General features: G+C 32.7%; 2 protein-coding genes across 3 annotated transcripts; one reads left to right on the top strand and one right to left on the bottom strand.

Annotated features, from left to right (window-relative positions):
- The first annotated feature begins 8,999 nt into the window (after nucleotides 1–8,999).
- LOC131637425 (heavy metal-associated isoprenylated plant protein 7-like) lies at nucleotides 9,000–12,906 on the top strand. 2 transcript variants are annotated; one of them, XM_058908011.1, is made up of 5 exons: nucleotides 9,000–9,200; nucleotides 9,299–9,470; nucleotides 10,106–10,308; nucleotides 11,534–11,624; nucleotides 12,303–12,906. In XM_058908011.1, exons 1-5 carry the CDS (start codon nucleotides 9,192–9,194, stop codon nucleotides 12,653–12,655), a joined length of 828 nt encoding a protein of 275 aa, XP_058763994.1. In that variant the 5' UTR covers nucleotides 9,000–9,191; the 3' UTR covers nucleotides 12,656–12,906. The 2 variants fall into 2 exon arrangements, with proteins under 2 accessions (XP_058763994.1, XP_058763993.1); XM_058908010.1 differs by having other exon boundaries at nucleotides 9,003–9,200; nucleotides 9,296–9,470.
- A 7,306-nt stretch (nucleotides 12,907–20,212) lies between these two features.
- LOC131637422 (SNF1-related protein kinase regulatory subunit beta-2-like) lies at nucleotides 20,213–23,248 on the bottom strand. Its single transcript, XM_058908007.1, has 4 exons — nucleotides 22,769–23,248; nucleotides 22,008–22,186; nucleotides 21,415–21,577; nucleotides 20,213–20,830 (listed from the first exon to the last, which is right to left on the bottom strand). The coding sequence occupies exons 1-4, from the start codon at nucleotides 22,982–22,984 to the stop codon at nucleotides 20,504–20,506; spliced, it is 885 nt and encodes a 294-aa protein (XP_058763990.1). The 5' UTR covers nucleotides 22,985–23,248; the 3' UTR covers nucleotides 20,213–20,503.
- Between the last annotated feature and the right edge of the window lie 2,441 nt (nucleotides 23,249–25,689).

Genomic DNA, 25,689 nt, shown 5'->3' with positions numbered 1-25,689 from the left:
TTTTAAGAAGTTGATGCATTCATATGTATGCGATAATATATGGTTCTTATATTCTGATGCAGTTCTTCGAGAAAATGGCGCAGCCATATGGTACGAATGGTGATAGCAATGAGATATAAACTCTTATGTTGAGGGCAGCATGAATTTACTTTTGAAAGCACAGCATAGTTCTATTCTTCAGATATAGTGTCATTTTGATGTGAATGAGGAGGCAGTGATGCAATCCATCTTAGAATATTTTGTAGTGCTTAACTACATCATAGTATGCTTTTGTTGAGACTTCTAAAAAGTTTATCAAATTTAGTGCTTAATTAATTCATTTTTTATTTTAGAGTTGTTTATGTAATCACTTATTGGTGATTCATGATGTAAATCTTCACATTCTTTTAGTTCTCAGCCTTAATATTTCAGCCATGGCTTATGAAATCTAAGCAAAAGGGATTAATTTTTAGACAAATTAATGCTTTCATTACTATTATATGCTTAATTTAATTAAAAAAATATATTATTTGTATCATTTTTTAGTTTAATACATTTTGTTTACCATTTATATTTACAAAGATAATTTTTGTAAAAATTATATTTGTTTATTTATTTAGGGTTAAACTTAAATATGATTTTGGTCCTTATAAAATTACCATTTTTTACTTTTAGTCCTTATAAAATTACTTTTGCACGTAGTTTTAGTCTCTTTATAGGGACTAAAACTGCGTGCAAAAGTAATTTTATAAGGACTAAAAATCAATATTTTTTATAGAAACTAAAAGTCAAAATTGAGATATTTATAGGGACCAACAACATATTTTCACCAACACAGAAGACAAAATTTTAAGTTTGTGAGTAAAAATAAAATTCCTTTTCTTCATAATTAGGGTCTATTTGATAAAAATAGCGGATGACTGATAAGTTAGCTTATAGTTGATGACCGATAGCTTATAGCTTATAGTTGATAGTTGAGATTGACAGCTGATAAACTAATTGAAGTGTTTGATAAAATTAATGGTTCAACTAACTTATAAATGTAAAATGACATATAAGATATTTAATACAATTATTTTATTTTAAATTAAAATAAATTATAAAGGATAAAAGTGGATTTTTGTTAAAATAATAAGGATAAAAAGGAAGAAAAAAATGATAAGCTATAAGTTATAAGCTAAAACGCTATTTGAAATAGCGTTTAAAAAATAAGTTATAAACTAAAAAAAATAAGCTATAAGTTCGTAATGAAAAAGTCGTTACCAAACAGGTCTAAATTATCATATAAGCTTTGTAAGTTATATTCTAAATTATGTCATTCCAAATAGAGTCTCATCTCTTACTTCTTGAAAACATTATAATTGTAATGTATAGAGTGTGGATAATTGTGAATGGTCGTAACAATCTTGAAATTATTATGGAATATGTAGGGGACAAATACAAGGAATTTGGAAAAAAAAAAGGAAAATAATTCAATTCATATAATTATTCAAAAAATGCAGTTGTGGCAAATTAAAAAAAAAAAAAAGAGTTAATGACTGATGATTATAGTTGTTTTCCCTAGAATTTATAAGTAGCAAGCTATTAGTTAACAAATTATTAATTAAACATACCAAGATAATTTTGGCCCAAATCCTCAAATTTGGCCAAAGATCTTTCACTTTAGTTGAGTTTTTGACATTTGTTTTCAAAATAGTTGAAACCATCTATTTGATTCTTTCTCCCTTCGAAGACATGTTGAAGCATCTCTTTTTCGGAATCGTTATGACCAAACAGCTTTGCAAAAGATTGTTCCGTAATGGAAATCTTCCTTCCTAGAAGGAACGATAAAATCTCAAGGTTAGTAGTTTTAGCATGAATCCAAAAATCCTTCACCAATGCAAGATATATTGGACCTTTGAGACGATTAAAGAAAGATATCCAGCCTTGAGTAGCGACATCTTAAGTGAGATCAAACATAGCTTCAAACTGTCAAATTCCATGATTAGTTCACAAAGAACTTATAGGTCAGATATCGGTGTTGATAACATAATTTCTAGAAATTTTTCGCCCATATTTGTAGTACTTTTTTGATCAGCCATTTGAGAATTAGGGTTTAGAGGTTTGAGAGAAAATGAGTTTTTGTGAGAATTGAAAAGTTTAAAGTGTGGGTTGTGAATGTAGCGATGTATGTGAGTGAGAGTGAGTTTAAATAGAAATATTTTTTAATTAAAGCACCTTTTGAAAATACGCAACTTAAATGGCATAAGAGGTGCCAAGACATGAATTTATTTTACCCAAAAAATAACTCCCAAAGGCCATTTAAGCTCTTTTTGACGCCTGATAGAAATAGTGGGGCATATGTGTCACTTCTTAGCCATAACAATAGTGCTTGATTCACTACTACAAATAACACTTTTTATGACAAAACTCTTACCTCAAACAATAAATGATCTATCCTTTCGGTTTCCGTAATAACCGAGGGATAAAATTATAAGATTTTACTATAAAAGCACTCGTTAAAAAGATTTTACCCTAATCGTAACTTATATGTAGCCGCCATGTTCTTTGGGATGGATTGCAAGACAGAAAAAGTCTTCAATGTTCTGTATTCTTCTATCTTGAACAAAATATTTTTTCTGCCCTTGCAATCTATCTCACATAATGGTGTTGATTTTGTTGGAAAAGTTCTCCATGATGGATTGCACGTGTAGAAAAACATCTTCGCTTCAAGTTACTCAAAGAATGGAGATCTTTCCTTGAATAACTTATTAGAAGTTGATTTGATTCAAGGTATGCAACAAAAATTGGATTACAACAAAGATTTGTTGTTCTCCAAAATTCTGGTTTTGTTGTAATCAATATATTTTAATATTTTGTGTAAAAATGTAATGTTAAAAACAAAACTTATTCACCTCGGTTTTCAACTGAAACCTAGGGGTAATAAATTACTATATTACGTCAGTTTTTCTAAACACTAAGGGGAAAACTTCCTCAGTATACACGCTTCGAATCCCAACAACATCAGATTATGTTTTTTTATTATTAAAGTGGCGCCTTATGTGATATGTTACTTTTAATATAAAAGTAATCCACTTTTTACCTCGGTTTTGTTTAGCAATCAAAGTGCAATTGTTTCCCTGATATATAAAGTCTTAGCTTAGCATTCATTTTCACTTGTCTAAACCCTAACGAAGAACTTTGAACAAGAGAGCCATAAACACATATCTTTTTCATCACAAAGATGATATGTGTTTAGGGCTCTCGTTTCTTCTCCATAGATCTAAAATATTTTTTTTCACTTCTTCTTCAGAGACCAAGTCTCATGTTGTTCCGCCGAGGTGGGTTTATTATATCTAAGGTCAATTTTTGTTTCATTAATCCTTGTTTTAACATATAACCTGTTAAATTGATTTTGGAAATAATCATATGAAAAACTATGTTGTATTTGGAACAAATCTTACATTGATTAATGTTTTTCTAGCATTCTACAACTCATCCTTTATCTCATGGTTTTTTATTGTTAAAATCTCCCCAATACTTCTAGTTATCATTCCTTATTTGTTTATTTTTGAAAGCATCAAATTTTATAGTTTGAAGAATGAATTAGTAGAAAAGGAACTTGAAAGATTGAAGAGATTTTAACAATAAAAGAGCGTCAGGTGAATGATGAGTTAGAGGATGCTAGAAAATCATTGATTAGTGGATGTTGTTCTTCATATATAACACAATTGTTCATATAATTATTTTTCTAACCAATTTTGAAAATTTATATATTCAGTTATGGTGAAATAAATAATTCACATTAAGTATAATAAACTCAATCTTATTTTAACCCGCCAATTAACTATAAAACAGGGGGAAAAGCGAAGGGTAAATACTGTTACCTCAATTTTAGACATAAGAGAGGGGATAATTTAACGTGTTTATTGAGGATCAGCACTCAAGATTCTACCCTTAAATAAATCGTTATCGTCCATTTAATGAGTATCAACGCTCAAGACTCTACTATTAGTGATCCGTGTGAAACATAAAAAACTTCCATTATAAAAAAATCTAAATATCAAAAAGCAAGTGAACATCATGAAGCGCTTGAAAATATCTTGCCCGCTGCTTTCAGATTTGCAAGAGTATTTTCTATGAATAATTTTCTATGATGGATTATAAGAGAAGAAAAATATTTGGGTTTAAGATTTGTTTTCTTAAATATTTATTTGAGCAAAAAAATCATATTCTTGAATATTGATTTTATTTATCTAATCTTTTTTTGTTTTACATCATAATCAAATGCAACAAAATCAATTGAAAATATCCTGAAACCCAACATTTGATCTTCCCCAAGATTCAATAATTTGAAGATCTAAAATCTAGACCTTTAGGGAATTTGATTTTTACCATAACATTCTTTGTAAACAATGTAATATCCAGGGTAAAAAATGTGTTGTGTAAACAAATTAATGTTTTAATATTCTGGGTAAATAATATAACGAGTTTTTTTGAAGAAAAAAAAAGAATCAATCCTGCCCCCTCGATTTTATAGATAAACCGAGAGGTAAGATACGCTAGTTTTTTAAATAATAAAAGTGCTGCTACTGGGATTCGAACCGATGGGCAATTAACTTAATCCCTCGGCGTTTTAATAATCGAGTGGTAAAGTGACAACTTTTTATGTCATTCGTTACCTCGCTTCTGTAACCGAGGTTAAATGCATTTCTCATTGTCTAGAAGACGGAAAGTCCCAGATGGATTCAAACTTAGGACCTTCTGACCTAGAGAACCTTCTAACTTCAGAGAGCTAACTGGTTCAGAACCACGTTTCCCATAATCACATTTTAACCATTGATGAGTGAAAAAATGTACTTATTTTGTGTATGTAAATAGTGGCACTTATCGATACTTTTGTTAATACCGTTTGAATAATTCCCCGTTTTGTGTATAAATATATATACTTTGTGAATAGTTGTATTTTTATATACTTTTATACCATTTGATAGTTTTTCCTTTGTTTTTATAGGTATTCATGCTTATTGGAGCCTTGAGAAATAAAGTGTCAAAGGCACGGCCTCGATTTCGCAGTTTTGGTGCAAGCCCGCTTAGCCACCGTCAAGCGGACTTCCATTGGCTCAAAATAAGGATGACCAAAATCATCATTTTGGTTTCCATTCATTCATTATTGGATAAAGCATTGAATAATATTTCCAACGCTTCGAACCAGACGCAATTCGGAGTTACGGTTCTCGAGTTATGGCGAAAACAAAATCTGATTTTTAGCAGAGTCCGCTAAGCGGACTCTGTGCCGCTAAGCGACCTGACGAATTTTCATACTTGTTAAAAAGGGGGAAAATCAAATTTTTAGGTTATGGGTTGGGTATTTTTGAGTCCCAACACCAGCAACTTCATTCTTAGAGTAGGATTGGCTTAGAAAACAACATCGGGTCATGCACTTGGAAGATCGGAGGTGGATTTCTCATCAACCGGAGCTGATAACCCGCGAGATGTTTGGTTTATCTCTTCTATTCTCTGTGTATTTCTTTGTGTTGGGTATGTTGGTATAGTTACTCGAATCTTATGTATATTTACCGATTAGAATGTTATATTTAACTTGCTTTACAAATCTGTGTTGATGTTGTTCTGGATTTTTGCTCTATGCTGGAGATTTGGGTTGCTTTAGAGATTAACTTCTTAAATCTTTATCTAGGATGATAATCTGTTGGTTCTGAACTCTAGAGATAGATTTAGAGCTAGCATTCACTGTTTATATCTGTACGTAATGCTTTCGTGTTTGAGCGGCGCGCAAGAGATCGCCGACGCGAGAATATGGATGTTCTCGCAGGTTCGCGTTAGAGATAACCTTAGTTGTGAGATGATCTCGTTTGTGCTCCAGAGATGGATGCTTATGTGAGAGATACGTGATGACATAGATGAGTATCGTAGGTTGAGTATAACGGGTTGGTAAGTGTATGTTTGTGAAGAGTGAATATATTTACATTCCTGATAAGTTATTTCTCTTCTAAGAATGTGTTTATTCTTTTCCTGTCTATATCTTTGTTTACTTTTTGCTCATTCAATCCAAAGTTCGAAACCGTAGGAACTGTCGAATGGCATCTCTCCATCTCTGAGGACGATAATTCCCGGATCAATATTTCCAAATCTTTTTCGTTGCTTGCCCTATACTGCATTCAACAACCATACAGTCACGTTTCCATTTTCAAATTCCTCAAAATAAAAACAAATATATCTTCAGCAAGAGATTTTGTAAAGACATCATCCCATTGATGATCTGTATCGATAAATTTTAAGTCTAAAATTTCCTTATGAACGTAGTCTCTGATAAAATGATGTTTTATCTCAATGTGTTTGGCCCTTGAGTGTAAGATGAGATTTCTAGAAAAATAGATAGTATAAGTATTGACATAGAAGATATGAATGTTACTCTCTTTTAGTTGGTAATATTCTTGTTGTTGACTCTTCATCCATTATATGTCTGGCAGAGCTTCATCAATGGATGTTAGTTTCGTGATAGACACCAAATCAAGAAGTGTTTCTTCATCTTATCTAAATGAATATTTGTTTTTTATAGGTTATATCTTGTACCCTAGAATCAATTCTTCAGGATGAGAGAATCTTTGCATGTACTTTCTCTAAGGTGCTGGTGTGTCTGCAACTTCCGAGGCTGATTGTTCAGTTTTATGTTGAGCACTTCCATAGTCTTTATCCTCAGAGTTATTGTCTTCGGAGTTTGAATATATAATTTCTATATCTGAAACTTTTCAACTTGCTTTGAATTTTCAGAGTTAAGCTTATCATCAAACTTAACATGAATTGATTCTTTAACAATTTTTGTTTCAGTGTTATATACTTTGTAGCCTTTTGAGCGTTCAGAGTATCCTAACACGATACACTTTTGAGCTTTAAAATCAACTTGTTTAAGTTGTCTTCAGTATTTAACATAAAACAAATACAATCAAATGGATGAAAATAAGAAATGTTGAGCCTTTTTTTCTTCCACAATTCATAAGGAGTCTTATCCAGAATGGATCTTATAGAGATCATGTTCCTAGAAGTGCTTTACAATAGTTGTCTCATTGATCATAGTTCTAGCAATTTCTTGCAAGGTACGATTTTTCCTCTCTACAACTCCATTCTGCCGAGGAGTTCTAGGACAGGAGAAATCATGTGAGATGCTATTATCTTCAAAAATAATTCAAACTCTTTATTTTTAAATTCACCATCGTGATCACTTCTGACTTTAACAATGGTTAAACCTTTTTTCGTTTTTCACTTGTGAATAGAAGGTGGTAAACACATAATGTGACTCATCCTTGTGTTTTAAGAATTTTACCCATGTTCATTTGTTGCAGTCATCTACAATGACTAAACCATACTTCTTGCCATTTATCAAAGTTGTTTTAACTGGACCAAACATATCCATATGCAAGAGTTCTAGAGGCATAAAGGTGGAAACAAAATTTTTAACTTTAAAGGAGGTTTTAGAAAATTTGTCTTTATAGCATGCCTCGCAAAGAGCATTTTAAGCAAACTTCAGATTTGGAAGATCTTTGACTAAGTTGAGCTTGTTGAGCTTAGAGATTCTTCTCATGCTAATATGACCCAACCTTCTATGCCAAGTCCATTGTTCTTCGTTCACTGACATAAGGCATTTTACATTTTTTTTTTCTAAATCAGAAATTCTGATTTTATAGATGTTGTTTTTCCTCTTACCATTGAAAAGTACAGAGCCATCCTTTTGACTCGCAGTTTTACAAAACGTTTGATTAAATATAATGTCATAATCACTGTCACTTAATTGACTTATGGAAAGGAGGTTATGCATTAGACCTTCAACTAATAAAACATTTGTAATATAGGGAAGATAACTCTTACCAATGATCTTACCCTTCCTAATTCCTCCAAAACCTACAAAACCTTTAGGCTTAAGTTCCAACTCTTGGAACATATGCCTTTCCGAAAAGATATAATATGAGTCATTTTGACATCGGACGTCAAACTTGTACAAATCCTACTGAATCGTTCCGACGTGCAACTTCTTCTTTGATACGCGCAACCATCCCTCCTACATCATTAACTTCTGCATTGCAGACCAACAAAATTAGAAAGTTAACTTTTGTGTCCTCTTGAAAAATAAAAAATATCGGAAAAAAAGCATGCCTTGCCCAAATGCTCTAACTTCAATTTTCAAAAAATCTACATTCATGTCTAACTAAACAATCTATTATACATCTTAATGTACCTTAAACAACCTATTATGCGTTTAACTTCAAACTAGTGCATCATAAAACAAAAAATTTACCGAATGTGAGAAGTCCACAATTTTCGATTGAATGAAGTGGAGTAGAAGTTGATCGATGTCTTAGTCTTGAATGCAATGTAACAGAAGTAGCGAAAAAATTTGAAAATTGATGGAAATGGAGTTTGTCGACGAATTCTATTTTGGGTTCTAATTAAACTTTCTAAAATGAAATGAAGAAGAAAGAAGTAAGATCTGACGCGTTTTATGAATCAAACGCGTACAAAACTTAACATCTGTAAAAAAATATGGAGCTTAACCTACGAATATTTTCAACAATGTTTAAGCATGAATCTGCGATTTGACTTTGATTGTATTTTAGATTTGTCAAAAAATTAAATTGCAAATCTTAAGACATTATTATTTTTTCATTATGTGCGTGAATACTACTAAAAGTGCATAGAGTAATCCCAAAAAGTATGCTCTAAATTTTACCTCAAAACCCAAATTATTTGAAATACTTAAAGTACATTCGTCCTAATATACAAATTAGTAATAAACTTTAGTATACCAACAGTATCAAAATTTGAATTTATCGATACATATTTGTGTGTCTGACAAATTTATGATATTTTAATTTTATATACTATAATATAAGTATATTAGTTATTATAGAAATTTCTAAAAATACATCACCACCATTCTTTAGTACAAGATGATGAAGACAATTAGGAACAAGAGTACTAGTGTCATTACTACGGCCCAAAGTTATAGGTCATGCTGACTCATCCATGGTCCTTACTCTCTCTATTCTGCATAAATGGTCCACCTCAGATTTTCAAAATCTCTATCTTAATTTAATGTTTTTCTCCCTCACTCTCTCATCTAACCTTTCTCTATAACTACACAAAGAGAAAAAAAAATTCACATCAATCAATTAGTGTATATATATTACACTCTTCTGTTGCAAGCAAAATTTCTAGAAATGGGTGAAGTAAGTGTTATTTTACACTAATGTTTATACTAGTAGTTCATTGATGAAGCTTTTATAGTTGATATTAAAATGTTTTGTTTGGTTTTGAAATCAAGGAGAAGAAGGAAGAAGAAAAGAAAGAAGAAAGCAAAGAGGAAAAGAAGGAAGAAGAGAAAAAGGAAGAAGAAAAGAAAGATGAAGAACAACCTCCTCAAGAGATAGTGCTCAAAGTTGATATGCATTGTGAAGCTTGTGCAAGGAAAGTTGCAAAAGCATTGAAAGGATTTGAAGGTAATAATTAATTTATTAATTAAATAATTAATTAATTTCTTATTCAACTTCTTGCTCTAAGCTCTATAAGACATTTTTCTGACATGAATTTAACCGTGTCATTAAAAATTTAATTAATCAAACATGTTTTCTGCTGCAAATGTTTTGAATAGAATAGAGTATCTTTGGTTTCATAGCTTATAGAATAGATATATTAAATATTCAATAAAAAAATTAAATTTGTTTTAATTAGATAATTTTTTTTTTCAAAATTACAATGAATATTGTGATTATTTGAAATTAAGTGTTAATTCAAACATGCAGAGGAGCTACTTTGTTTAATTAGGCAATAATAATGTTACAGATAACTACTGCTAGATTTTAGGATCCACTAGTGTCAGCTTGGTACTTTGTTCTCTTTTTTCCTCTCCTTTTTCCCTTGTTAGATGGATCTACAATTCATGATTGATTTTGAATTTCACATCATATACATGATGAAATAATAATTTATCAATATATAAAATTCTCAACTTTTACACATGTCTATTAACAAAAGTTCATTATTGCATTAAAGGTAAATTGAGGATTGTATTATACTATATTAATTAATTATTAATAAATTTGAATTTAAAATAAAAAATGTTTGTGTTTGGAAGGAGTGGAGGAGGTGAGTGCAGATAGTAAGAGCAGCAAAGTGGTAGTGAAAGGAAAGGCAGCAGACCCCATAAAAGTACTCAAAAGACTACAAAAGAAAAGTGGTAAGAAAGTGGAGCTTATTTCACCTTTGCCTAAACCTCAAGAAGAGAAAAAAGAAGAAGAAATCAAAGAACCACCAAAGCCAGAAGAGAAAAAAGATGAGGTAACAATCAAACTATTATTTCAATTATTTTCCTAATTATACATATTTTGAATCTACAATTCATCTGATTAAGATTAGACGGTTACGATTTAGAGTTTAGGGTTTAATTTTTTAATTAAATTTAAAGGTTACGATTTATGGTTTAGTTGTCCGACTAAGATTAGACGGTTACAGTCAGAGTTTAGGGTTTAGTTGTCTGATTAAGATTAAACGGTTGTGATTAAATGAAAGCCTGAATGTAGGGTTAATATGACATGACATAATGGAATCAAGTTCCAATGAATGGGGGATTGTACATGAGGAAGTAACATGCATGGATGCCTGTTTAGTGTAATGTTTTGAATGGATAGAGTTTGCAAGTGGCATTAGTTTTACCCTTTTGGTTTATTGTTCTTGTTGTTTTTACAATGCAAGTACTAGTACACACACTAGGAGATAGCATGAAAGTAACGAAACAAAAATACGAAAATGATGCCCCTACTATAAAGGCACATTAAACGAGGGCAAAGACTGTGACAATTAAGAGATGAGTTTGACCCCACTTTTCTTTTTTCATCTTGACATGCAGCATAATGGGGTCACAGTCACGGACTCACTCTGTATTTTGCATGCACCAAACTTCATATATAAAAATATATTATTAATATATGTGTGTGACATTGTGTCAACATATTGATATATGTATGAATTATGATATGAATTATTTTGAAAAGAAAAACATTATGTGACGTGGGGTAAAAGTTAAGATAAGAGGTGTTGTGTTGTCGATTATGGATTTGTTGAGGATGGGATGAGTAGGGTATGGTAGCTCTATATTCTATGGTGATAACTAATTTTTAGGGTACGTTTTTGGAACCCTACACCACATGCATGGCCCATATTTTAATTGTGAAAATATTTGAAACTTGTAGGACATTCTAGAGGCTTTTATTATGGAGCTACTAAATGATTTTGTCACACTTTGACAAATAATTATTAGGTCATTAATCATGAACCAATCAACATTAAATATGCACAAAACACTGACGCAGATACCGATATCAGAGATAACATCGACACAGACTCGGTGATACCGTAATTATTTAATATATATAATTAAACATAATCACATGTGTCTTGTTGTTAGAGTTGATGCATTTTACTGTTACAGAATATTCAAATATAGGTGAATTTGTTAGTTATGGGTAAACAAACATTGATTTATGGTATGGTTGGTTTGTGACAGGGTCCTACTGTGGTGACAATAGTTCTTAAAATAAGAATGCATTGTGATGCATGTGCTCAAGTTATACAGAAGAGAATTCGTAAGATAAAAGGTATAAAGGTTCATTCCTCTTTTTCACTTTGGTGCATACAAAGGTTGATTTAATGAAGTAGTATATTCTAATGATGGATTAAGAATCATGATATGTGGCACTAATCACGCACTAGGGAGCTTTTTTTAATGTTTTTCATGCAACCTTTTGACCAAAAGTGTTGTGAATTTATCGTTAATCTATGTATGATACTAATAGATCTCCCTTCCCCAACTATGAGAGTTCTTTATAGCGAAATTGACTAGACTCCCCCAATGTTACGTGTTGTCCCGTTTAGACCCGTCCCACCAAAGCAAATTCTATCGAAAAAAGGTAGGAGGGACAAACAAAGTAGAAGAGGTGGACCGAAAACTTTGTTTAGGCCTCCTAAAAAGAATGGGCTAAATAGACACTCGGGTCATTCCTATAGTTTAAAAGTGACAAACGATCATGCCCGTTCTGTTTAGGTCTGTTTAGGTCTGTACCTGCCAAAATGAAGCAAGACAATTGAGGGGGTGAGCCGAAAAACTTTGGCCCGGACCCCAAAGATGTTTGGCTCAACGGGCAGGTCTGACCCATTTTTCCATCCCTACTCAGCGGTTTCGAATAGGATTATCTTCGAGGGAGGAAATATAATAAAAACAAAAAAACCTATTTTCCGAAAACTTCATTTTTATGGGAAAATCATAACATGTGCAGGAGTAGAATCAGTGGAAACAGATTTAGGAAACGATCAAGCCATAGTAAAAGGCGTAATCGATCCAGCAAAGCTTGTTGATGAAGTATACAAGAGAACAAAAAAGCAAGCTACAATAGTGAAAGAGGAGGAAGAAAAGAAGGAAGAAGAGAAGAAAGAGGAAGAGAAAAAGGAAGAGAAAAAAGAAGGAGAAGAAGAGAAAAAAGAGAGTGGAGAAGAAAACAAGGAAGATGAAGATGATAATAAAACTGAAATCAAGCGTAGTGAATATTGGCCATCAAAAGATTATATTGATTATGCTTATGCACCTGAGATTTTCAGTGATGAAAATCCAAATGCTTGTGCTGTTATGTAGACTTGTTATTTGTAATGTTTATGTATTTTAGTAGTAGCTTATTAGATTAAGCTAGTTTTCTATTTCTATGTAACATAGTATAGTAGTGAATATTTTAAGGTTTTTAGGTTTCTGTTGTGTTTATGAGCTTTCAATGAATTTCACTGTCAAAAGATGGCAGAATCACTTATGTTGGTGTGTGTATGTGTTAAAGATGGCAGAATCACTTATTTTGGCCTGAAATTTATTATGTACCTATAATGTTGACACAAGTAATATCATGCCTTTAATGATGACATTTAATAAAACTTATGGTGAACTTCAACCTAAACTGTAAGTCTTCAAATCAATGTAAAAATATTAAGTTGACTGAGTGCTGGTACTTTTTTTCCTTTCAATTTATGTTGGCATGTTAAAGCAAAGTACTTTTTAGTGTTCTAATGTTAAAGCAAATTTTTCTATTTTTAACTTTCAATAGATTTATTCAGTAAAATTAGCACAGACAACTTTTCTTCTTATTTTTATTTAATTTTTTTATCTATGTAGTTGTCACATGATATATTTATAGAACTGAATATTCCGCTTAAATTATTTATTGGGGTTAAATTTGTAGGACATGAGATTTTAAATACAAATTAGAGTAATGAATAATGTGGGATTGAAAGTATTTTGAAAACAAATTTTTTAGAGTTCTTCACCTGTACTATTAATTTAATAATTAAATATTTAAAAAATATGTCATGTCATAATAGAGTTGCATTGCAATGCAACAACTAAAAGATTGTAGTACCCAATCAAATCAAGTTATGAGGTAAAGTTGTGGGACCCATATCAGATTTTTATTAAAATTAAAATTAAATGAATTCTTTTAATATGATGTGGCTTAGTGGATCCCATAAAAAACTCAAATGTAAGTTGCACCATTGGAGATGCTTTTATGTAAAACAAAAAGAGTAAAAGGTAGCGAAGATAATTGAGATAATTCTAACATTCTAAACCTCAAACACATAATTTATAAAATATTTATAAAACATGCGGAATATAATATTCAAATAGGATACTATATTTCTCAACCTAACATATTTTCAATATCATAACAGCAGTGGAAATTAAACTTCAACACAACTCCAATTATCTCATAAATAAAAATTAACTTCAATTAATCATAAAATAGTTAATTCAACAACTCGCAAAAAGAAAAAATAGAATAAGGTACTATCAACCCAGTGTTACACTATCAGAGTCACATGCAAAAAACTAAACACCGCAAAAAGATAAACAATGAAGGTCAACTATGCCTAGGGGTGTTCGCGGTGCGGTTTGGGCGGTTTTAACGGAAAAAATCATCCGAACCGCAAGACAAAAAATCGTGCGGTTTGGTTTGGTTCGGTTGGCTTTTTAAAAAAATCCGAACCAAACCAAACTAATGCGGTTTGGTTCGATTCGGTTGGTTCGGTTTTTTAAAAATATTTTATTGAGCCATACATACACATATAGATGACAACATAATTTTGTATTTAGACATTCATACACTATCAAATAACAACCAAACTCGTCATATTTTGACAACAATTTTCTATTTAATATGTAAAAATTAAATTAGACAAAAGTGAAATATTAAAGAAAAAATAATAGCATGAAACAATATAAAAATTATTATAATGAAACAGAATAATAGAAGAGACGAGAGATTAGTGAAGGTGAAAAAGAAAAAAAAGTTGAGATTAGAGAAGAAGATGTGCGATAAAAACAAAACTGAAATACGAAACATTTACATAAAAATGAGAAGGTGAAAAAGAAAGAATATAAGAGAGTAGAGATTATAGAAGAAGAGGGAAGATGTATGTGGGAAAAAAAGTGTGATAATGTTATTAGATATTTGAGAAGATCGGGACTGAAATTTTATGTGTAAGGATGAGAAAATTGTTCATAATCATAAGACTAAGGTATAATAGGTTTAAGTTTGGGTTGGATGTGAGTTAAGTAAAAGTTAGGTTGTAACATAATGCGGTTTGATTCGGTTTGGTTCGGTTTACAAAATACAAACCGCAGACCGAACCGAAGCGTGCGGTTTTGTTAAAAGATGATCCAAACTAATCCGAACCAAATGTGGTTTTTTGCGGTTTCGGTTTGGTTTGGTTTGATTTGCGGTTTTCTATTGAGTTGGTTTGGTTTTGAACACCCATAACTATGCCATCTTCCAATACTATTAACAGCTAAAACTCACCGGGCGTTAAGAAAAACACATAAACAAGCAGGAGGTGAGATACATTCACATGTGTTAACGTTGTATAAAACAACAATGATAATTCAATTAGCATAAATAGTCAATCATAAAATCGATCCACAATAATAATTATGTATGCAATGTATTCATCTCCTCTACTCCAATGCATGTGGTATCAAAATTCGAATATTCAGAGGTGTGTTACTAAAGCATCCAATTTGTCACTAGACTGAAGTCTTAACTCGCCACTAGACCGGAGTTCTACTCGTCACTAGACTGAAGCCCTAACTCGTCACTGGACATAAGTCATACTTATCTCCAATATTCATGATGCATAAATGCTACACAAATATATGCAATGTTCGTCTCAACCTCTAACTTTAATACTCGTCACTAGTTCGTCTCAAATCTAAAGCTCAGCATAAATAATAGCTTATGCAAAGCCACATAAATGGTTCCACCGAACTGAAACATCTCAGCATAAACTCAACATTATTCCTCTTCATATGGCATTCATCATAAGTCAACATAATAATAAAAAATATATAATCTCTCATCAATACTCATCGAAAGGCATCAAATAGCATTGAAAAATTATCGAAAAACAGAATCCATTAGAAAAATCAAGCCGAACAACCATAATTAGTTAAACCACCCCTGGCAGGGCTGACAGTCGGCACCCCAACCAATCACAAGCCTCTCAAAATCAAGTGTCATCGCCTACGGTTTGGGCGAGGGCGCCTGTCTCTGGGTCGATTATGGTCTTCCTGTCGCCCTGCTGACGCCCACCAGCTTCATCCAAGAGAACGTCTTTCCCATGCGCGAAGACAGTTGGCCTGTCACCCCTGTGACGCTCGTCATCGTTGTGCGGAACTCAAATTTCTATTTTTTTTCTCCATTTGAGCACTTTCAGAACTCTGATTTTGGTTACAAACAACGCCACACACACAACAAATTATCATACATCAATCATATAATATTTAGCACATTAATAACGCACATTAAACATTTACATCATCAATTTGTCGCGAAATCATCATTATGTTCCTCAAATCAAAATATACATTCATGAACATCACTAGTCAGAATTAGGCATACAGATCCATACGAAAATCAACAATAAACAAAGCACAAAAACAACATCACATCACAACAATCTAGAGAAGTTTTGCCCAAACCATCTCAAGATTCAAAATCCTCATCAATGAAGGAAAAAAGAAAGGAAAAATAAAAGAGGATAAGGAATTCTCTCTATCCTTCATGCTTAAACACCCATATCATGAACAGTTCTCTCTCTTACCTCGACTATGCAAAAAAGCTTCAAGCTTTGACTATGGAGGCTCTCTTTTCCTACTCTTGCTCTGCTATGGCTTTTCTCTTACTCTACTGACAACTTCTACATAATCTCAAATTTTATCCCTTCCCTTCTATTTAAAATAAAACCTAATTCATTTTTATTTTAAGTAATTCTACCAACTTCCCTTAACTCTCAGTAATTTTTAAGTAATCCATTTTCCACACTAATTTTTAATTAAATTTTATTTTACCAAACTACCTATTCTCATTTTCTACACTAATTAAATTACTTAAAATAAAGGTAATTTCTATTAATAATTCAACAACCATAATAATACTAATTAAATTAAATCACCACAGTTTAAAACTCAAATAAATTATTAAAATCAAAAACCGGTGTGTTACAATAATAAAATGAAAAAGTAAAGAGTTAAGGGATGAAAAAATACTCCCAAGATTTATATAGGTTCGGTCTTAATGATGTGAGATAGTCCTCTTCCAAAGAATCCCTTCTTGAGAGTTTCAAATAATGATGTGAGCTTTTTACAAGCTATGACAACAAACTTTCTTTTACAAGGATTGGAGTTTTTCAATGGCTAACTATCCAACCAAGACAGAGTTTTAAGTACGGAGACCTCCACAACCAAATGAGAGCTTTTTAACAGCAAGATAAGCTTTGGAACTAACTTAGAGTTTTAACTACAAAGACCTCCCCAACCTAACAAATGTTTAACTTGGTTTGCATAAACAACTAAATAAGAGATTTTAAATGGTTTAACTCACAATCAAACAAACTCTTCTTGGAAGGAAACTATTTTACTATAGATAATAAACTTTTAAGCAATTTACAAATTTACCTCACCCCATAAACAATGATCTTCGCACATCATAGAGTCGCTCACAAAGCACTAAGGCAAAACTAAAGTGACAAATGAGAGATTTGTAGAAAAAAAAAGGATAGTAAGCAAGAAGGATCAAAATCCATTTTTGGATGATTTCAAATGATAGAGGAATCCTCTATTTATACGACAAGCACATCCACACACACACACACACACATCCACACACCACTAGATCATAGCATTAGATGATCTTTAACCTTCATCTTGATCAACATATCTTGATCAACACATATTTAGCTACAAGCACCAAGCACAATCACTTGTTCATATCAAGCATCATCACTTGATCCAGATATCAAGCATCATCACTTGATTCACACATCAATAACCATTACTTGATTCGCAAATCAAGCACCATCACTTGACCAACAACATGTCAAGCATCATCACTTGATAAATATATCAAGCATTTTCAATTGATCAGTATTCAAGCGTCATCACTTGAACAATCTTCAAAAATCATCACTTAAAACTACATATCAGATTATATCATCTCAACCATAACAGAAAGAATGATGAAGACTTATCTTAAGAGCATTGTCAATATCAAAACTAAATCAAGAGTTTGTTGCATACTTTGTACCTACAAGCACCTTGATTTGCCACTAGTTGTGTAGGATAGCGCCCTTTCTTTGTTGTCTATTCCCATTTGATTCTCCATGCCACTTCCTATCTCATTGTATTTATGTTTAACTTCCTCACCCTCAAAGTTAAAGTCGACATGTTCCAAAATATTTGAAACCAGTCGACCATATGATAATGACATAACCTTTGCCTTGATATCAACTATCTGAGAAATTACAACACTTGCCCAATTAGTTTCCACTTTATTGGAAAATTTTCAAATTGCGGCAACATCAGCCCTAGATAGTTGCCTAAAGTAAGGTTTATGTGGAGCAAGGATATGTAAGACCACATAATCAGTTGGATGAATATTAGGGAGTATTTCCCTAACGTTGAATGGGGGTAAGAATACTAGATTATGGATCAAGGAAGGAAGTAGCAGCAAATAAATGAGAATATTGCATACCTTTAGTTTCTAGTTCTGAGATAGGGAGATTGCAGATCTAGGCGAATTCTTTAAAGGTCGTCCTTATTTTGTGCTTATTTACTTTGCTTATGATGATCCCTCAAGTATACATGAAATTAGAGTAAAACATCTTCACTAAAGTTTGATACATCTCCTATGAGACATCAGAGATGAAACTCTCCAAGGATGCATCTTCAAACCACTTTAGAAAATCACAATCCTTGAAAAAAGTTTCTATCATGTGACAAGATTTGAGAATCCTCCTTTTTTCAAACTCTCCTTTAACCAGAATTTGAATGTGTCATATTTGAACCCTATGAAGTAGTTTGTCTTATACGCTTTCAAAGATTACCCTACCAGTAACCCTTAAATCCATATCATTATAATGATATATCATATAGTTGAGACTGAATCAAAGTAAGTTGATATCAAATTAACCAAATTACTAAATATATTCGTTATTTATAGGAATGAATTAGTTATAACCCTTCCTCACATGACATATAATGTTAATGTTAAGATTTAGATAGTGGTAGTTTGATTAGAGGAGATCTCCACATCACCTTCCCTGATGTCCTATGTCGCGTTTTAATTTCCACCATTGATTTTACTTTTGTACATTTTTCTTAAATTTATTTTCTTTCTTTACAATTTCTTGGTCGTTGGATTAGTAGCAGGACTTATGGCAGATTGTAAATAGCAGGAGACGATCCATGTTCATTTTTTGGGGTTATACAACACAGGCTGATCTTTGCTGCCGCTGATGTTGTTCCTCACACCACTCTTCAGAGTTGTGGTGTTTTGTCGGTTGACTTTGTCTTCGTTTTAGGGTGGGTTCTCGTCTGCAATTGATTTTGTCGTCGTTTCTAGTCTATTTCTAGTTCATCAGTGGTTGGTTCCGACGATATTTTCAAGTGCTAATTTCTTGTTTCCGGTGGTTTCGTTTCAAATCCGAATGTTGTTCTCACGCTACGATTCATCGGTGTTGGTGGTGGTTTCTTGTCTTTGATCTCTAGTTCTTTTTCAAGTCTACTGAGATTCAAAGTTTTCAAAGTGTTTTGAGTTTTCGACACCACTAGTGGTTTTGTGGTGGCATGGTTAAGACCTCCTCGCCAATGTGTTGTTCCATTTTTGCATGTTTGGATGACTTAGAGCTAAGTTGTTGCGCTTTAGGTTGATTAGACTCTAAAAAGGTTCGTTGTGATTTGTAATTCACATGGATTATATATATATATATATATATATATATATATATATATATATATATATATATATATATATATATATATATATATATATATATATATATATATATATGGTGTGGTGTGGCTAGAAAGTGTAGTAATGAAAAAGATTAAGAATGTACTTAGAGTTCTAACGCGTGAATTTACACTAATTTTTTAAGTTTGATTAGTTCTCACATCAATCTAGGTATACTGAAATTTTACACAAATACACCAAGTCTATTTTTCAATAGTAATTTACTTATTTTCCCTTTCATGCATTAGAGAAGAAAAAAATGATTTAAAGAGATAGAAAATGACAAAATTCTTGCGAACAAATGTCAAATTCTTGCAAGTACCATTTATGTATAATTCAAGACACATCATTTCACAAATGACAAGTAACCTTTCACCTAAAATCATAATCATGTAGGATCAGATTTTTTTAATAATCAAGTATTGTGTTTGTTCACTTATTATCATGTGAGAATCAAGAATAGTAGAGTACTACAGAATCTAATTCCAAAAAGAATAAGATGCCAGAAATCACTGAAATAATAGGACTTTAAGATATATAGCAAAAAGATAGTAACACATAAATAGATGAAGCAATTTGAAAAGGTGAATCAGAATCACATTTTATTCTTGAAAAAGCTGGGGTGGACTGTTTCTGCAAGGTGGCAAATTAAGAAACAGCAATGCTTGGTTTAAAGCCCTTTAGCACTGAACCTCTGGAAAAGTGTGTTTGTGTTCGTGCCAGAGTCAGACACCAGACGACACCGACACTTGTGATTACGTTTAATTTATTCATTTTTTAATTAACTATCGGTGTGGTATCATGTCCGGTATCCGTGTCTATGCTTCATAGGTTTAGAGTGTGAATTGTAGTAACGCAATAGATGAGGTAAATCTTGAAGCTTAATATAACCACATACATGTAAGATAAATATTCCAACAGAATACCGTCATCAAATGAAGTAAAATTTTCTAATTGAAATTGCATGATGAATAACAACCATCAAGCAATTGCATTGTATGTATCATAATCTTGACTTTCATGTAAATATATCCTTCTGTAGCTTCCAGTATCTCTCTAAAGATTGTATTACTGGAAGCCATATTAACAAATACAAGGACTTCAAAGTTAAAGGCTACCCTACCTCGAGTCCACGGTCCGTGCCATTTATGTTTTTACCGCTGCAAAGACTTGTACAGCACCACCGTGACGTATTTCGCTACAAACCGATGAGTTGTTCCGAGCGCAACCACTGAAGGGCTATTCTTTCCTTTCTGCATATAGAGATGATTGAGCATTACGTGCTGTGGTCTGGACACAAGAGGTTCGAACTCCATATTCGTTGAAGGAACATTTAGAAGAGTCATTTGCATGAATGGAGGAACCAGTGGCGGCTCCTTTGCATAATCTTCGGAGCTTAGGTGTAAGTTGTTGTAACTAGAATCTGGTGATTTAGGTGGTTCAAAACTAGAAATGCTTCCAATGTCTTCAGGAACATAATCCTACATATAATGCACACAATAGGTTTTAAGATGTGCTTGAATAAACAACTCAATTAAACGTTTATCCAATATGTGTTTATCGTATGAAAATTTATGCATACTTTTTTACAATCAAAGAGAAAACAAAGATAAACTCTGCATAAACGGAGAATAATAGCTTATTAAACTAAGCTATTTGGGGGTGCTTGTGAGAATTAGATGAAAACAGCTTATGATATGAGCATATCCTAAGCTATTTGTATAAACTGTTTTGAAACTTTCACAGAAGAGCTTATATCAGATGTATGACCAAATAAGCTCTTCCAAGTTCAAGTTCCAGTTCCAAAAGCAGCTTGAGTCATATAAGATATGCCACGAAATCAGTTTACTATTATTCTCCCTTCCCGTGTTCAGGAATTTCAAGTTTAACTGATCACAACACATATTTACTAGAGTGCCACGACAAAATTTCATAAATCTGAAACTACAGGGAAAATTAATGGCTCTAGAAAATGGATGAGCTAATCTGTAACAACTATTACAACAAGAAAATTCATGCTATTAAGTCGACAAGAAACACACTAAAAATGTCAACAAAACAGTACCTGTAAGTCAAGAATGTTGTAGGTATTGGCAGCGTCATCTTGTTCCCATGGCAAGTCAGGTGCGTGCCTCCATCGTCCATCCACGATAAATCTAAACTGGTACACACCAGATGGCAGCACCTTCATTATAGTGAAGTCCTTTCCTGATCTCTGCAAGGGAATTCTGATAAACAAGAAATATCAGAATCTAAGAAGCAGATATACAAACCATTGAAGATAAATAAAGAACATATCACAATTGCATTTAGCTTGTTTTTTATTTTCTTTTCCACTTGAAACATGTTCACGTGTTCACTTTGCTTTTACAATCAACAAAAGGAGAGGTGAAAACATCATATCAGTTATAGTGCTATATCACAGCAGAGTTTAACCAAATCGCTATTGTTTCGCAATAAACAATTTAGAAGAAAAAAAAAATGTTAAACAGCGGCTATAATAGAGCGTTGTAGCACTGTGGCATAGCAGATTTTGAGCAAACTGCTACTTTCAACGATCCACAACTGACAACATTTCGGCATTAACTGAACTTTTTTTTTTTTTGGTTTAGCACCACCGGCATTAACTGAACTTAATCGACACTAAATTATCCAAACCTTGATTTCCAATTATCCCATGATCCCTCCACAGAAACTTCTTTACCACCATAACTCCAAGTAATCATTGTCGGAATCCCAATTTCATCAAACATATCCTCGTACCCTGAAGTAGTTTGCATCCAGGAAGGGGTCGGAGCCTGCATCTCATCAGGTCTTTGTAGTGGAACCACCGGAACCTAAACACGAGGAAAAGAAGAACGATTAACAACCGATGATAACAGTGAATCCACACCACACACAATAATAGTCCAAATCCAAGAAGAACATATATCCAAAACAACAAAAGGGATAGGAAAGTTGATTCTTGAAAGTGACAACAATCTAGAATATGGGAATATGGTTCCCTTAAAGTAATCCCAATAACATAAGCATAAGCTACTTTTGTTTCCCAATCACAACAACAACACTCAATTATGTTCCAATACATTCCGATTGGCGAAAACATCAATATAAACCCTGAATCTGATCAAATTCTCTAAAAACCCCAACTGAAAAACATGAAACTGTAAACTAATGTATGAATCAAAAAACAAAATAATTGCACTAAACCATACCAAACCTAACAATAAATAACATCAAATCAAAAAACAAAACCTAAGCAATCACACTTTGACTTCAGATACAGATTCACACACACCAAATAAAAAAAAAAAACTAAACTTTATGAGTTTTCACAATCAGGGTAATAAAAATAAAACAAACCCTTTATTGGTGAATTGGGGAAAAGGGTTAAGAGATAGAAAAGGAAGAAACTTTACTTGAGGAGAGAACATTAACGGAGATTGAGTAGTTCTAGGGCTAGCAGGAGGAGAATGACCCATTTCCTCAGAAGGTAAAGGATTTTCAACGACCCCATCAGGCACAGACATGGAATCACTGACACTGTCAAAACCTCCCTCTCTTTCGCCATCATCAGATGAAGCTTCCGAGAGTGTGCCGTTGAAATCTTCTTCTCTGCCATTCACATTCCCCATCACAAAGAAGAAGAGAGAGAGTAATTGTGTGAATGGAAATTGTGGGGTGATGATTGTTCACGGCATAGTGTTGTTGAGGAGGTCGTTATGCTCTACTCTAGTTGGTGTTACTTTTTCTTCATTTTTCCAATTGGGAGCTTCAACGTGCTTTGTGTTTTCTGCGTGCGTGTGGGTGTTAACCTTTTTCTCTTGTTTTCTTCCTCTCTCTCTCTCTCTTCTTAGTGAGGGTGATGTGATGAGAGAGGGAAGATGTTAGTAGTGTTATCAATATTATTATCATATCATAGCTCTCTTTCCTTTATTTTCCTTTGTGATTGTGATTTTTTTGTCACTAAAATGTGTGTGATTGTGATTAATTAGCTTTTTATCACAATTTCAAATTAATTAGCTGGTGATTCACTCTATCCCAATTATCACTTCTCTTAAGTTATATTGGAATTGATGAAAATTCAGACCTGTCTCAAAATTTTGAAAGGTCCTATGTAAGAAGCTAAAGTTACCTTCAGTTGACTCACGGAACTTCTAATAAGAGGACTCATTCAATCGCAAATTAATTATGTTATATGTGTATGGAGACTCTGACTCTTTTTTTCATAATTTAATTATAAAAATTGTGAGGCTCTGCGTTGTAGGTCGCCTTGCACACTCTCAAAGACGGCCATGGATGAAATATGATAGAATGAAAAAGAATAGAATGAAATAAGTTTATATTCTACTAGTATTTAGATAGGAGAATAAAATTGAATAGAATAAGATGGAATGTATTTTATGATTTTTTGTTACAATGATAAAAAAGGGGGGGACAATTAAATTTTTAAAAATAAAGTTCATGCAGTGTCTATTTTAAGGATGTCCCTCAAATCTCGAAGGAGATATGGTATGGATCAAGAGATAAATATTGATAGATGTACCAAACAACCATGAAATCAACACTCTATAAGTTTTGTTTTCAATTAAGATATCCTTAATGCTTTATATCAACATTGCAACTTTATGCTGCTTATTAAGGGGTTCTCGATGAGACTAATATTGAGAAAAGAGTTTGTGTAGCATGCCAAGTCAATAATAATATTACCTTTGGCTAGTGAAAGTCATTTGTGAATAGCAAAAAGTTCTTCTTGAAGGATATTTATATAGTCTTGTAAGAAACTAGAGAAATCACATTGGCAAACCCTTATGAGTGCGAAAGGTACCACCAAAGCCAATGCAATTTGATGGGCATTATAACTTCCATCAACATTAATAATAGTGTCAAAGAAGTTATGGGAATTTTATCTGAAGGATAGAAAAACACTTAGAAAGGGGGGGTTGAATAAGTGTGGCTTCAAAAACTTGTAAGATAAAAACAATGAACACAATTATTTTTATCCTGGTTCGTTGTTAACGAAAATACTCCAGTCCACCCCCTTAGAGTGATTTACCTCAATTGAGGATTTAATCCACTAATCCAACTGATTACAATGGTTATCCACTTAGAAAACTTCTAAGTTTTCTAGAGTATACAGATCACAACTTGATCACTCTAGGAAATCTTCACTTAGAAACCTTCTAAGTCTTCTAGAGTCTACAGATTACAACTTGATCACTCTAGGAACCTTTTACAAACAATGTAAAATAATGTTTACAAGAGTAAGATTGCTTCTAATAAAGCTATAATCACAACAGTGATATTTCTCTTAAGTTCTAAGCTTAACACTCACTAAATATTACAAGAGTTTGTGAGGTTGAAGATGAAGTTCGTGAGTTTTGATTTTGACAGTGTTTCAGTATTTTGCACAAGTGTTCTCTATGTTGCTTCTGATCAGAACTTCTATTTATAGGCGTTGAGAGGAAATGACCGTTGGGAGCATTTAATGCTTTGCGTGAATAGTACAACTTTGCATATAATGTTTCACACTTTTGTCAACTACCTCGAGCCTTGCTTTTCCTGCTTTTACTGACTTTGCCTTTTGTAGCTTCTAACGTTCCTTTTGTCAGTCAGAGATTAGACTTAATAGCCTGTCATCTCGTACTTTCTTCTGGATTCAGATTTGTAGAATAACAACGTTTGAATATCAGAGTCAACAGCTTGGTGCAGAGCATCTTCTTGTATTCTGACTTTGAAAAGCTTGAGCGTGATACCATTCAGAACTTCTGCTTCTGACTTCCTTCTTCTGATGCTTTCAGTTCATGTTCTGATTCTGCTTGACCATCTTCTGATGTCTTGCCAGAGCATGTTTTGATGTAGCCATCCAGAACCTTCTGAGTCAGTGCTTCTGAGCGCTGATTTGTGCATACTCTTTATATATTTCCTGAAATGGAAAATCCAAAGGATTAGAGTATCACATTATCTTATACAAAATTCATATGTAATGTTATCATCAAAACACAGAATATTGATCAGAACAAATCTTGTTCTAACAGTCTCCCCCTTTTTGATGATGACAAAAGCATATATAATTGATATGAATTTGTATCCAGAATATCAGATGAACAAATACAATTACATAGTTATAGCATAAGCATATAATCAGAGTGTGTGAATATGTCTCCTCCTGAGATTAACAATCTCCCCCTGAAATTAATACTAGAAGAATTTTTAAATAAAAGACTTCCCTGAGTATTTTTCCATTTCAGTTGAGACTTTCACGTAGCATAGAACTTCAGAACATTCAGACCTTCTCATCAGAGCTTCCATTGGACAGCTGCAGAGCTTTGAATTTCCC

Source organism: Vicia villosa, unplaced genomic scaffold (assembly GCF_029867415.1).
Source record: "Vicia villosa cultivar HV-30 ecotype Madison, WI unplaced genomic scaffold, Vvil1.0 ctg.001992F_1_1, whole genome shotgun sequence".
NCBI classification, from domain to species: Eukaryota; Viridiplantae; Streptophyta; class Magnoliopsida; order Fabales; family Fabaceae; genus Vicia; species Vicia villosa.
Note: the sequence above shows the minus strand (reverse complement) of the source record. Positions and strands in the feature narration are given on the sequence as shown.

Bases quoted from the DNA above. Each gene is read 5' to 3' on its own strand.
- LOC131637425 (XM_058908010.1), top strand. The intron at 9,471-10,105 runs GTAATAATTAAT...TGTGTTTGGAAG, and splicing joins AGCATTGAAAGGATTTGAAG to GAGTGGAGGAGGTGAGTGCA. The intron at 10,309-11,533 runs GTAACAATCAAA...GGTTTGTGACAG, and splicing joins CAGAAGAGAAAAAAGATGAG to GGTCCTACTGTGGTGACAAT.
- LOC131637422 (XM_058908007.1), bottom strand. From the start codon at position 22,984: ATGGGGAATGTGAATGGCAGAGAAGAAGATTTCAACGGCACACTCTCG. The intron at 22,187-22,768 runs GTAAAGTTTCTT...CCTCGTGTTTAG, and splicing joins CGTTAATGTTCTCTCCTCAA to GTTCCGGTGGTTCCACTACA. The intron at 20,831-21,414 runs GTACTGTTTTGT...CATTATATGTAG, and splicing joins ACAACATTCTTGACTTACAG to GATTATGTTCCTGAAGACAT.